Source organism: Lucilia sericata, unplaced genomic scaffold (assembly GCF_015586225.1).
Source record: "Lucilia sericata isolate MDLA Ls3-8-SP2 unplaced genomic scaffold, ASM1558622v1 Contig000357F_arrow, whole genome shotgun sequence".
Lineage (NCBI taxonomy): Eukaryota > Metazoa > Arthropoda > Insecta > Diptera > Calliphoridae > Lucilia > Lucilia sericata.
Window position 1 is genome coordinate 357286 of NW_023994377.1, and position 14749 is coordinate 372034.

Consider the following 14749-nt stretch of genomic DNA (forward strand, 5'->3'; position numbering starts at 1 on the left):
ACGTTTAACGTCGGCAGGTGAGTTTTTCAAAAGGGACATTTTTTTGGGAAACGTATGATGCCATTTAAAAATTGCAAAGCATAACGAAAATAGAAAGCTTCCTTTTTTTACAAATTAACATTTCAATTTTTAACAAAAAAAAAATAAACAAATTTAAATCGGTATGAGCTTTTAGGGATTTATGGCCGACGTGTGAAACGTTTGATATAAAAATTGAATAAAAAATAATTTACCATTTCGAAAATCTTTAAACCAAAATTTCGTTTTTTTCCTAAAAACAAAAGAAACTACTAAAATAAAAACAAAATTTAGTAAAAAAAAAACCTACAAAACTTTTTTTAGATGTTTAAGTATAAAAATAAACAAACAACTTACAAAACAAATGGCTTGAAATCCCTATAGCTTTTCCGAAACAAATTTAGACACGGTTTTACAAATGGTAATAACTTTCTTTTTTCGTCGTTTTGTATTAAAACAACAAAAGCATTATACATTCTTTCACAAAAACCAAAAAAACACCCTTTTAACCTAATACAAACACCTTAATTCATACCCTTTATGATCCTTGCGCTTTATAGATGGCAACGACAGCGATAATGATGATCAAATGGACACCTCATACATGGAACCACAATTGATGTTGGATGAATATGATGAACCGGTTGAATTTAAATTTGATCCAAATGCCTCGAATTCCCCCTCACAACAGCAGCAACAACAACAGCAGGACAACACTATGAGTCAACAGGCCAGACAACAAGCCTTCCTCTTAGCTGCCCAACAAAAACATCAACAACAATTAGTGGAGGCCGCGGCAGCAGCAGCTGCTGCCGGTGGCATGAAAATGTCGGCGGTGGTGGGCACTGGTCCTATGCCGGGTACTGTAACACTATTGAATTCAATGGTCAGTATACCAAAATTGGCACCAATTGTTAAGCAAAATAAGCCAAAGATAAATAAACGCGTTAAATTGAAGCAAAACGGTGCAGGTCCAGACACCAAGGTAGGTTTTAATGTATAATTGAAAAGTTTAAAGGAAATCTATCACTTCCTTTAAGAGCCAGCTTTAAAGTTGAAGATTTAGATCATATCTTAAAATAACACTAATCTTTTTTGTTGTTTTTGAGTAATTTGTCAGTATTGCCACATATACAACAAAAGAACAAGTCACACTATTTGCTATCAAAACAATGAATGTTTCATAAAAAAGAAGAAGACTGCTACTATGAGTGAAATATGTAAACAAATAGAAAGGATTTTAGCAAAATTGCAAACAAAAATTTTAATGCTTTAAAGTTTCTATAATTTAATATTTATTTTCATTAGACATTTATTCATGTTTTCGCATCAATTATTCACACTTTGGCATTGTTTGCACAAGTTTAACCCCCTCCCTCATTGGCTGCTTAAACTGGCAAACAAAGTACTCTAAACGAGGTTAAGTTTCTTTCTTCCAATGATTATGATTTTCAGTAGGGAATTTAAGATCAGCTATTTTTTAGTATTTTCCAAGTTTTCGATCAAAAAACAAACAGTAAACAGCTGATTTTGTAAACATTTTTGTAACATTGTTTTGGTCGAATATGTTTTCACATTTTTAACTTAGGTTTAACTGGCTAATAACAACCAGTTAAAACTGTTTAAGAAACTACAACAACTAAACAACAAAAAATTAAGGTTAAAACTAGTTTAAACAAAGAAAATTTGTCCTAAAAACCGACCCTCGAATTCAAAAACAACTTTCAAAAATTAATTTTAACTTAATCACTAATCGTTAAACTAAAAACTGGCTCTAAAACTTTTTCTTTTATGTATCTATACTTTTAAAAGAAGAAATTTCTTAACATTTACCCTTACATTTATTTTACAGCCCTTCCAAGCCAGCGACTATATGGACATCATCTCCGGAAACTTTATGAACTCTGCCAATGCTGCCGCTCAAGCTGCTAAACTAAAATCGGCCCTTAGTGCCAGCACTGGCAGTCTGAATATCAACTCCCCACCACCGAAAACCAAGCTAAACACCTCTTGCAATTCCGTGGTGGAGGGTGAGGGCGAGGGCTCAGTACGCGACTACTGTACCAAAGAAGGTGAACATACGTATCGCTGTAAAGTCTGCTCTCGTGTCTATACACACATTAGCAATTTCTGCCGTCACTATGTAACCTCCCACAAACGCAATGTCAAAGTTTATCCCTGTCCCTTCTGTTTCAAAGAATTCACGCGAAAAGACAACATGACCGCCCACGTTAAAATCATACACAAAATTGAAAATCCCTCTTCTGCCTTGGCGGTGGTAGCCTCTGGCGGTACGGTAGCTTTGCCGGCCATTTCGGCGTCGGGTTCACAAAATGTTAGTGCAGCTTCAACACCCACCCCACCTGATCTAAACAATCAGCTGTCGAATCAATCGGGTGGCATGGCTGGCATAACATTGAATACTTCCACACCGGTGGGGTCTTCAGCGTCGTCGGTTAGTTCTACGCCGGGAGCCTTAACAGTAGCAACGCCCACCACTAATGCCACTGCGGTGGCGCAATGAAAGCTAACCTCTAACATTTAGGAAGATGGTGGGCTTTTGCTTTTAGTGTAGTGTAGTAATAGCGTTCCAGCTAATTAACTCTAAAACTTAAAATAAGCAAAGGTTTTGGCTTTAAAACATAGTAAAACCCCTTATTTTATAAAACTAGACAAAAACAACAACAACAAATGAATATAATAATAAACTGCAATTTGCACATTGTTTAAAGGAAGTTTTGTAAAATAGTTAAGTTTTATAACTGTTATATTAATATAAATTGTTATAAAAACATAAAATGGCTTCCAAAATATTCCAAAATCATTTTTCAATTTATATTTTTTTATTAAAATATAACATTATTTTTTAATTTATAAAACAAAACACAACCAACAACACTCTCTTTAATCTATATAAATTATACAATTTATTTCCATTAAATTTAATTTTTTTAATTTAACAAAGTTCTTGTTTACTACTACTACAACCCGGTTTAAAGTAATCTTTAAAAAAGAAACTTTGAAAAAAAAAAAAAAACATTATTAAAGAAAAATTTTTACAAAAAATTTTATTTTTCTTTTACTGTTTTGTTAATATTTTATTATTTTTTTATTTTGTTAAACATTTTTTTTAGTTTCATTTTGTTATAAACTTTTCTTACTATATATTTCTTTAGTTTGTTTTATTTTTTTAATTTCTTTTGATGCTTTTTTTTAATTTTTTCAATTTTCAAAAATTGTAACAGTCGGGATTTTGTTTATTACGGTTTATTTAACAAAATTTATACATAAATTTAACTAAGAAAAAAAACAAGCGTTTAACTTAACTTTAACTTTTACTGTTCAATCTAAAAAAAAAAGTTTAAAGTTTTGTTACAACCAAAAGTTTGTGTGCAATTATAAAAATTTCTCTTTTTTTAACAATTAGTTTTTAGTTTAATTTTAAAACAAGCATCTTTTTTTAATATAAATAATATTTATAACAAATAAAAACAAAATATTTCATAACATTAATTCTATTTGGAAAAATTTCATGCATTATTTACAAAAACAACAACAACATATAACACTTTGGCCTTACATTTTATATTCACCATTGTGTGCCTTGCAACTATAACATTAAAAATTTAAAAAAAGTTTTTCTTTTAAAAGGGGGGTTTTCCCCTTAATAAAAAAAAAACTATTACTTTACAAATTAGTTAAATTTTTTCACTTTATCATACTTAAGCTTAAACAAAAAAGAAAATAAACTCTTTTTTTTATTTAAAAACAAAACTTTAGTTAAATCATTAAAAAAAAAAAAAAACACAAAAAAATATATATTAAAATCTACCTTGTTGCCTTCAAATGAAGCTAGTTCTTATAATAATTAATCACAACCTTTAAAAAGTAAAAAATTTAAAAGTTAAAATATAAATGTTTATTATTTTCTGTAAATTAATTGAATTGCTGGTTATTTTTTCACATTTGAAATGTCTATTTATTAAAAAAAACAAAAACAAAAAAATACTTTAAAAACTTTTTCTCATTAAACTTTTTTTATTATAATTATTATGTAATATAAAAAATAATTTGTTTTTTTTTAAATAATTAAACAATATTTATATAATTTTTTTTAAAAAAAATATATAAATCGGAGGCTTAATTTATCGCCAAAGAACTTTTTAAATTATCAATAATTATTAAACAAAAAAAACAAAAATATGTAATTCAAAAAAATATATATTTTTTTTAGAGAAATAATTTAAAAAAAGTAAACATACCCCCCTCCCCCCAGCAATATGGTTAATGTTTTATTATTATCATTATAGTAATGTTAATTATTATTTTTTATTATTATTAATTATTAATTTTTTTTTTTGTATAATTTTAAATTAATTTTATGTACAGCATTAAACAAATATAAATACCTACATTATATAAATAACATAATATAATAATTTAAATAAATCAATTAATTATTAAATACAAAAAGAATTCAAATACACACACACACAAATTACAACAACAAAAAATATATAAACTTTGTTTTTTATTTCTTTTATCAACTCCCCCTTTGCTACAACTTGGTGGCAACTTATTTTTAATAAATTTTATATGAATTATTAGATCTCTAAACTGAAAACAAATTTAGTTTTCTTCATTAGTGGTTTGGTGGAAACTGGATAATTTTAACCAAGAAATCAGCATCATAGAGGATGGACGATATTATGGATTTTTGCTGATGTTTTTGTATCGCACAGAAATATTTGTCAAACTCCCTCCTTAAAATATATCAGTCGGCTCAGAATTATTCTAAGGGCAGTTTTTTTTAATAATTTGTTTAAACCTAGTTTAATCTAAAATTTCTGTTTTCAGGCCCTGTTAAGATAATCTACATTCTTCGTTTAAACCTAGCTTAATCTAAATATTGGGGTTTTCAGTAATCAGTTACCCTTATTACCTTTGTTAACCCGAGTATTATTGGCCAATTAAACCTACATAAGTGATAAGTGTGAAAACACATTCAGCAAAAACTATAAAAAAGTAATATTTGTGAAAAACAGCTGTTCAGTGTTTATGTTTTTGATTGAAAAGTTGGCAATACTAACAAAGTTAACAGCTCTTAAATCCATAACTGAAAAACACAATCATCGGTTTAATCCGCTTAAATATGTTCCCAGTTTAATCTAACAGCAAGTTAAGCCATATCTAACAATGATCTAGTTCAGTTCTAGTTCAATTCTAGTTCAGTTTTAGTTAAGTTATAGTTCAGTTCTAGTTCAATTCTAGTTCAGTTCTAGTTCAATTCTAGTTCAGTTCTAATTCAGTTCTAATTCAGTTCTAGATCAGTTCTAGTTCTGTTCTAGTTCAATTCTAGTTCAGTTCTAGTGTAGTTGTTGTTTAGTTCCTGTTTAGTTCTGGTTTAGTTCTAGTTCAGTCCTAGTTCAGTTCTAGTCTATTCTAAAGTCCAGTCTAAGTATAGTCTAGTATATATTCTAGTCTATTCTAAAGTCCAGTCTAAGTATAGTCTAGTCCATAGCAAAATTAGATGGAATTTTGCCCATATCTCCGTAATTTATGAATCAATATTACAGATTTTATTACAGATTCGAAAGCACGTTGGAAACTAATTTCAACATATTCCTTTATATAGGAAAGATTTGCATTTCTTTAAAGGAAATTTCCAATATTATGAGTAACTTTCTTTCATATGCGTCTCCCTTTATGGTTTAACAAAACTTTTAAATTTCATATTATTCCTCTCTCTCTCTTTTTAGTACATCTTATAACCAGTACTGCGGAATTATCACAACGATTATTTGGTGTCAATAAAAACAACTTTAACAATACCACCACAATACCCATAAACACAACAACAACTTCCACTAACAACAACAACAACAGCAACAGTACATTGATATCACTACAAGCTCCCACACAAAATACAACAGCAACAAAAACCGCAGCTATAGAATTCAATGAAGCATTGACAGCACATTTGCCCACCGTATTAGGTTTGAAAATTAAAAGCAATTTACAGCAAAATGTAACAACAACAGCTGGACAACAACAACAGCAACAACAAGCTCAACAGCAGCAACAAACATCTACAGTGCCAATTAATAATAATCCCAACTCGCTGTTAAAACAACAATTACGAGCCGGATTAAAAGAATTAATCGATGTTACCATAACAAATGCCACCAACAATACCACCAATACTTTGAGTCAAACTAACGCCCCGAACACTAACACTAATGCCAATGTCAGCCATTTGGAAACTCAAGAGGCCTGCTCAGCTTTACAATCGCTGGCCAATGTAGCTGAACGTCAGGCTCAAAATAACATACAACCACCGTCGGCCAATAATTTACATCATCAATTCCTTTTACATATGGCAGCCAATCCTATACTTAAATCCAGTGGAGAATTCTTTCATCAACAGAACGCCTTGCTGATGAGGGAGGAGGAACATAATTTGGATTTGTTAATGGATCAAAGTGACAAATCCGATCCGGAAATGTTAACATTGGCCGATGAAAATGCCGGCTTAGATTATAGCACTGGCAATGAAACCGGTGGTGGCAATCAAACTGGCAGCAATGAACAGTTGGATACCTCAACCAACTCGGGAAACAATAACGATGGTTCGAATAATACAACACCACGTGCTAAAAATTCTACGGGTAAACCCGTACAGCGCCGACGCATAAGACGTAAAGCTCAATCTTCGATAGACGATCAAGCTGAACAGTTGACTGAAATGTCTGTTAGAGGTTTAGATCTCTTCCGTTATGCTAGTATAAATGAGGGTGTCTATCAGTGTACCGAATGTGCCAAGGAAAATATGCAGAAAACCTTTAAAAACAAATACAGTTTTCAACGTCATGCCTTCCTTTACCACGAGGGCAAACATCGCAAAGTCTTCCCCTGTCCCTTGTGTGGCAAGGAATTTTCTCGTCCTGATAAAATGAAAAATCACATGAAAATGACTCATGAATCGTTTGTGGCCAAGGAAATACAAAATTTTAATCCTTTAAATTATCTAATAACGGCTGCTGGTGAAATACAAGCATCCTTTACAACAACAACCACTACTAATACACTAACGTCCAGCAATGTGGTGTCGACACCACAGCCTTTATTAAATCAATTACAAGCCAATAATCCCGCTTTAAGTATAATGATTAATAATAACGATAATAATGAGGAGGCGGGACTTAATTTAACTCAACAACAACAGCAGTTGCAACAACAACAACAACAGCAACAAGAAAATCTTAATGATTTTAATTTACCCAAACCCTTGAAATTTCCCACTGATATTGAAATTAAAAATGAAATTGTAATCTCACCATCACCTTCTCCACCACCAGTTACACAGCCACAAACTGTGGCAAATATTGGAAGTTTTAGCAGTAATAACACCTCTACTCCTATTTCTTTAGCTGAAACTCTATCACTGCTCAAAACTTCGGTACAAACCACCAGCAGCAACGGCGCACAATTAAATGCCCAGAGATTAGAAGAGGTGAAATAAGCAGTAGAGTCAAGTTTATTGGAAAGGCTTTCCTTACTGCAATTGTGTATTTTTAGCACAATAACAACAAAAAGACTTGGTAATTTTTTAATTAATTTAATTACTACTATTTTTAAAGCAATTAATTAAAAAAGTAACTTCACAAAACTGAAAATATTGCACAATTTTTACTTAAGTTTAATTTAATTAAATTATATGATAATATACCACAACACTTACTTATTTTTAAGATTTTAATTATATTAATTTAATTTAATTTGGGAATAATAACACTGTGCTGTTTCAACTTAAAAGTTTAATACAAATTGCTGTACTTCGAAGGGCAGGTTTTTCTGATAACAATAATTTACATTCTTTGTTTAAACATAGTTTAATCTAAATATTGTGTTTTTCAATAATCTAGATTACTGACAGCTGTCATTTTGTTTATTTTCTTGGTTTAACCGAGTATTATTGGTCAATGAAACCTAAGTTATAAGTGCAAAGCAAAAACAATAAAATTAGCAATTCGAAATTAGAAAATCTTTATTTTTAAAGTTAATAGCATTTTTTTATTTGTTTTATAAATAATATTATTGTTTTAAATGTTTATTTTAACTTTTTCCGAAAATTTTAATTTTACAAAAGTAATATTTATAAAAAAAAATTGTTTAGGTTTTTCGCAAAGAAGTTAGTTTGTCTTAAATCTATTACTGAAAATCACAATTATCGGTTAAAATCCGCTTAAATTTGTTTCAAGTTTAATTTAACAGCAAGTTAAGCCACATTTAACTGGGCAGGTATGGAAAATTTACATTTTAAAATAGTACTAACTTATAAGAAAAATAGTACTTTTATAGGTTTTAAAGTACAAAACTTCTTTTCTATAGACTAGACTATAGACTAGACTATAGACTAGACTATAGACTAGACTATAGACTAGACTATAGACTAGACTATAGACTAGACTATAGACTAGACTATAGACTAGACTATAGACTAGACTATAGACTAGACTATAGACTAGACTATAGACTAGACTATAGACTATACTATAGACTAGACTATAGACTAGACTATAGACTAGACTATAGACTAGACTATAGACTAGACTATAGACTAGACTATAGACTAGACCATAGACTAGACTATAGACTAGACCATAAACTAGTCTATAGACTAGCCTATAGACTAGACTATAGACTAGACTAGACTATAGACTAGACTATAGACTAGACTATAGACTAGACTATAGACTAGACTATAGACTAGACTATAGACTAGACTATAGACTAGACTATAGACTAGACTATAGACTAGACTATAGACTAGACTATAGACTAGACTATAGACTAGACTAGACTAGACTATAGACTAGACTATATACTAGACTATAGACTAGAGTATCGACTAGACTAGACTAGACTACAACCTATTTAGCAAAAGTTTTCAATATATGTCAAAAAGTACATAGACTATAGACTAGACTATAGCAAAAGTTTTCAATATATGTCAAAAAGTACATACAAAATTTCAATAGTACTGAAGTTTCCATCCCTGGTTTAAATTAAATATGTATACAGATGAATGTCAATCTATTTGAAACTTTAAAATAAAACTTAAAACTGATTGATGTTTAACATCTGTACAAATTTGTATGTTGCTAAATCAAGTACAGTGTTTTTGATAATATTAATTATTTTTAAAATTTCAACTCCGTCCAATAACCTATTTAATATTTAAGTTTATTTTTAATAATTTTTTTCTGTTAATTTTTTATTTTTCTTTTTCTATTATTATATTTTGGAAATAACAAAGGCCAGTACAGTATTTATTATTTTTTTATAAAAACTCAAACTTTTTTCAAACAATTAACAGGCTTCCATAGTGGTTTTAAAAAAATTTATAAAAGAAATTATTGATATTTTCTTCCTTATATATTTTCAAAAATTTAATATTATTTTTTTTTTAATTATACTGGTTTTTAATTCCTTTTTTTATTTTGATAATAACCTAAATTTTCCGTCCCAATTTGTTCACTTCCTCGAATCGTTTAAACAAATTAACTTTTAATTTCCATTTAGCAATTGCTACTTAAATTCATTTCAAATGATTTAAATTTTAAAATAATAAAATATTTTTAAAAAATTCTCTTTTTTTAAGTTGATATTTAAAGTTTTCATTTCGATTGTTTTTAAAACTGTTAAAAAATTTTAGTGTTTTTTAGTTTATTATTATTATTTTTTTTCTCTTTTATATCATTTAATTTGTGATTTTATTTTTTAAAAATGTGTATTATTTTACAAAACATATAAAAATTTTATGTAAATAAACAAATACTCAAAATGTATTTAATTAATCAAAAAAAAAAAAAAAAAAAAAATCTTTAAAATAACTAAACAAAAACATATTAAAAATGTGTGCAATTAAAAACAAACTCTTAAATTAATAATAACTTTTAAATTAACATAAATTTTATCTTAATATTAACAATTAATATTAAAATTTTACAAGACTTTTATATGTTTTAATTAAATTAGTAAATTTAAAAAAAAACAACACCAGTTATTAATTAATTATTAAAGAACTATAAAAACAAATAAAACAACAAAATACGCTAAGGACTTCCAGTGTATGTAATTATTCGTTTTTTTTTATAGAAAGTATTTTTATTAAAATACCAACTCTAGCACAAGCAATATTGAAAATAGAATCAATAATATTTTAAAAGCAATAATTTAAGATATTTATTAGCTTTAGGTTTTTAATTTAAGCAACGTATTTAATTTATAATTAAAACAAGAACTACTTAATGCAATTATACGCTCAACTATATTATTTACACAAATATTTAAACAATAAAAAATTATAATTAATTCATACATTTTTTATACATAATTATATAAAAATTTTAAATAAACAAAATATATATAAAAAAATAATAAACATTTTGTGTTTTTTATAACATTTGCATAAAAATTAATTAATGATTAATAAATTATAAATATCTGTAAATGGGTAAATGGTTAGTCCAATTAAAGCAAAATTACTCAGGCTTAGAGAAGAAGTCAAGTAGAGTTTACATATCTTTCGAATGAACTGCAACACGTGGTAATAAGTCTTAAATTGAAGAGATAAACTTAAGATGAAAAGAATGCTGAGAGAACAGTGAAAGTCTAGAATAGTTTTGCAGATCTCAGGAATACTGAATGTAAAATTTAAAGAATCTAAGTCCAGGAAACAGATTTTCTTAACATCGGGAAATATTTTATTTCTTAGATAAATGTGTAAAGGTTTTCTACAAACATTTCCGATGTAAAGTGCCGCACAACAGTCAATATCCGTATTTTCAACAGACAGAAGAAAAGGCAACTGCATTCCTGTTACAAATGTTAAGTTGAAAGTAAAATTTTTTCCGAGTATAAGCTCTTCAGGAAAAGTAAAACAAACACAGAGGACAGAGTTAGGTAGTTAGTTAGTTAGTTAATTAATTAGTTAGTTTGTTAGTTAGTTAGTTAGTTAGTTAGTTAGTTAGTTAGTTAGTTAGTTAGTTAGTAAGTTAGTTAGTTAGTAAGTTAGTTAGTTAGTTAGTTAGTTAGTTAGTTAGTTAGTTAGGTAGTTAGTTAGTTAGTTAGTTAGTTAGTTAGTTAGTTAGTTAGTTAGTTAGTTAGTTAGTTAGTTAGTTAGGAAGGAAGGAACGAGGGAGGATGTATGTATGTGCGCTAATGAATCGCAGTTTGTTTTGCATTCAACCTTCTGTCAGTTAAATCAGATCATATTCAAACTTTATAACTGCTCTACGTCGTTTTCATTTATAAAATTATGTCGTGTGATCCAGATGTTATAAAAAAATGCTGACTTCTGATTCGTATTAAGTACAACTTTATCCTTTATAAAATATCACTTAATTTCGTTGTCCTGTGCTATTAAACGCAATTTGAATACGACAACATAAAATCGAAGGGAATAATAGCAACGTCATCCTTTATAACAGTACACTTAATAAAAGCGATTGGAATGATAGCTTCGCAATTTAAACGATTTCCATTGAAATGTACGATGGATCTTATAATAAATATAATAGTGACTCTACTATAAAAACATAAATAAATTTTAGATTACGTTACAGTTTTTTTACGGTTTTATTCAACATACATCTAAAAATTCTTAAAAACAAATTACCCATAGTCTGAAGTTTAGGATTTTATAATTAAAACTTATAATTTACTGATTAGTAGTACGTCTATACCAGAAACGAGCACGGAAATCATCTGAACAGGTTAGAAAAGCTGGTGAAATCGGAGAATGTGTAATATAACGCACCGGTCCATTGTGACCCAAAGACATTAGATTCAAACGACTACCATTGCGAGAATTCCAAGAACATAGTGAAGTAGTAGCCTCATCGGGGAACAAAACATAGTCTTCAGTATGATTAAATACAGCCTGGGTATTGTGCTCTTGTTTGCCCGTCGTACCAGCACCGGTATAGGTTTGTATGGGACGACTTGTGCAAAGTTCCCATAAATAAACTAAGGAATCTTTGCCGGATGAGAGAAGATACTGTAAATTAAAAAACATATAATTGTTAAAAAAAATGTATTGAATTTTGAATGTGAAGTATACCTTGCCATTACGTGTAAATTGCACTGAGCAAATTTCAGCACCACCATGAGCTTCTGTTATGGTATTAATACAGCGACCACTAACACCATCCCAAATTTTTATCGAACCATCAATACTACCTGTAGCGTACAGTTTGGCAGTCGGAGCATATTTAACACAAGTTATAGAACCGTTATGATGTTGCGATGCTATAGCTGAGACAAAACATTGACCAGTTTGTACATCGTAAACCCTTAACAAAGAATGCTCTGTACCAATTGCCATATAGTCACCACTGGGATGAAAACCCAAACAAGTTACTGGTTCACAGTCAGTAAACACTTTATGAGCCTTTTTAACCGAAGGTTTAGCTATATCAAACAGTTTGACAGTGCCATCCCTTGAACCGGAAGCCAAAATATGCTCCTTAGGATGAAATTCCAAATAAGCCACTTCATCGGTATGATCATATAGGGTACGTATAACAGGATGTCCTTGTTGTTCACGTCCGGCCTCAATTTCTTCAGGAGCAGATTTAGCCAACATACGTTCAACATCTAGAATCTTAATACTGGCATCCACACTACCAGTGGCCACTAGAGTGCCATCATGACTAAAAGCACCCGCACGACAAGACTGTTTATGTGAAGTCACATAGGCCGTTTCATAAGAAGCCGGTTCTGGTGCCAAAGCAGACGCATCTGGTTCAAACTCTAAATCGATACATGGCAAAACATCGTCTTTGGGTGCAGGTTCTTTATCGCTTAACGTTTGCATGCCAGCTATCATAACATGCAGTAAACGCTCGCTGGGTGTGCACTCATCGGCTTTCACCAGCATAGACAATTCCATGGCAACTTTTCCAAGCCATCGTACATCAATTGACTGCAAGAAATTATCATGATTTTTAAAGCATTGTACCGGTTTTAAATGCAAATAACTTACCTTATAATAAGCCGATAAAGAATTTCACGATTCTTCACTAAATTTCTGGGATCTAATATTTCTATATCGCGCATTTTTATTAATTTTCCTGCCAATTTTAATATTTTTACTCAATAAAAACAATTTTTTATAAACAGCCAGAATGTAAACATAAATCACAATAGTTGACAGCAAGAAAACAAAGTGTGTAATTCACAATAAGAATCATTATAAGAAAAACGCCAAAAAGTAGAACACAACAAAATTATATACAATAAAACATAATCGAATTTTGAATACAATTTAATATAAAATATAAGTAAAATTAACAAATAATATATAAATTTATTTAAATTATTAAAATTTTTATTTAAAATCTCTTTTAATTATTAAATTTGAATGAAATGAAGCGATTTTTATATTACATTAACATAAATATTGTTAACATTGTTTGCTGAGAGCAAATGTCAAAGAGAACATGTAAACAAATGTCATTTCACTCTTATTTAAAATTTAGTAAACACGTGCATAAACACTAGTTTTAATTCATTTTTTTTTTAGATTTTTTCTACTAAATATTAAATAAATTTATTAAGAAAATGAAAATTCGTAAGAATCACAGAGTTAATAAACGTTATCGCTATAATGTTAATAGAAAAACCCTTAATAAAACCAGATCCTCAACGGGTAAAATAAAAGAGTGAGTTTTATGAGCCAAAATTTTATAATAAACAAATTCGATAATTACTAAATTTACTGTTCTAGTCCTGTTTTAAACAAACTATGGGAGGAAAGCAAAAGACCAGGAACAATTTCAAGAAATGGGTTTATCAGCAGATCCCAATAAAGCGGTGCCCATACCAAATTTCAGGAAAGATCGCTTAAAAATCACTAAATTAGTTAATGGTTTCGTCGAAGAGGAACTCAATGAGGAAGATGTTAAACCTGTTGCCAAAAGAGGTCATGTGGTTAATGAATTGGAGGAAATGGCTAAACAGAAAGCCGATTCCCAATTAAGGTAAATTAATATCAAAATATCCTTAATTAATATGTTTTAATTTTAAATTGTTTTTAATTTTAGATTACCCAAAGGTGTTGTTAGCCATTTAACATACTTTTTAGATAAATACCAATTAAACTACAAAGCCATGGTTACAGATCGTCGCAATCATGATCAATGGACTTGGAAACAATTCCGCATGAAAATTAAACAGTTTATGGGTATACCCGAACAATTTAACAAATATTTGGAAAAGAAAAATCTTCCTTTGGATAAACAATTACCTTGGCCTGAATATGAATCGGATAGTGAATGGTAGTTTGCTTGCGAGAATAGTTTGTAGGATTTTTATGTTTAATAAAATTTAGTTTATTAAAAAATGTATGTAAACAAATTGCTAACTTCTTTTAATATTTCTGAAAGGATGCAAAACCTGCACAGTGGTCTGAAAGTAAGAAAAAGTGTATAAAATATCTAATAAAGGCCTGCACAAGTCAACAATAAGACAAAAATTTGTTAACAAAAAATATCGCGTGCGCCATCATAAGCACACGACAAGTTGTCTTATTGTTGACTTGTGCAGGACTTTAATATCTAATTCTTCACTTATAGAAACTTTCGTTGTTAATTTCTTGGGGTACTTGGTATGGAGTTGATTGTACTAGCGATTTTGTTTTGGCAACTAAATATGAACCGAAACA

General features: G+C 29.4%; 3 protein-coding genes across 9 annotated transcripts in view; 2 read left to right on the top strand and 1 right to left on the bottom strand.

Annotated features, from left to right (window-relative positions):
* LOC119604057 (protein tramtrack, beta isoform) overlaps nt 1-8386 on the top strand; it is a 60526-nt gene extending 52140 nt beyond the window's left edge. For 5 of the 7 annotated variants that reach the window (XM_037956430.1, XM_037956431.1, XM_037956433.1 and 2 more), the window contains one exon: nt 5778-8386. In XM_037956430.1, coding sequence (XP_037812358.1) covers nt 5778-7540 — 1763 coding nt within the window. In that variant the 3' untranslated portion in view covers nt 7541-8386. Of the gene's footprint in view, nt 1-578; nt 1004-1870; nt 3995-5777 lie in introns of those variants that run through there. The other 2 variants (XM_037956435.1, XM_037956436.1) reach the window with 1 other exon arrangement.
* Nucleotides 8387-11630: 3244 nt separating this feature from the next.
* On the bottom strand, nt 11631-13232 carry LOC119604064 (cleavage stimulation factor subunit 1). Its single transcript, XM_037956481.1, is given in 4 exon segments — nt 11631-12082; nt 12146-12981; nt 12984-13009; nt 13070-13232. Coding segments are annotated over 4 exon segments (1275 nt in total). The 5' UTR covers nt 13144-13232; the 3' UTR covers nt 11631-11743.
* Nucleotides 13233-13527: 295 nt separating this feature from the next.
* On the top strand, nt 13528-14442 carry LOC119604061 (nucleolar protein 16). Its single transcript, XM_037956477.1, is given in 4 exon segments — nt 13528-13748; nt 13814-13858; nt 13860-14066; nt 14130-14442. Coding segments are annotated over 4 exon segments (591 nt in total). The 5' UTR covers nt 13528-13647; the 3' UTR covers nt 14368-14442.
* The last annotated feature ends 307 nt before the right edge of the window (nt 14443-14749 follow it).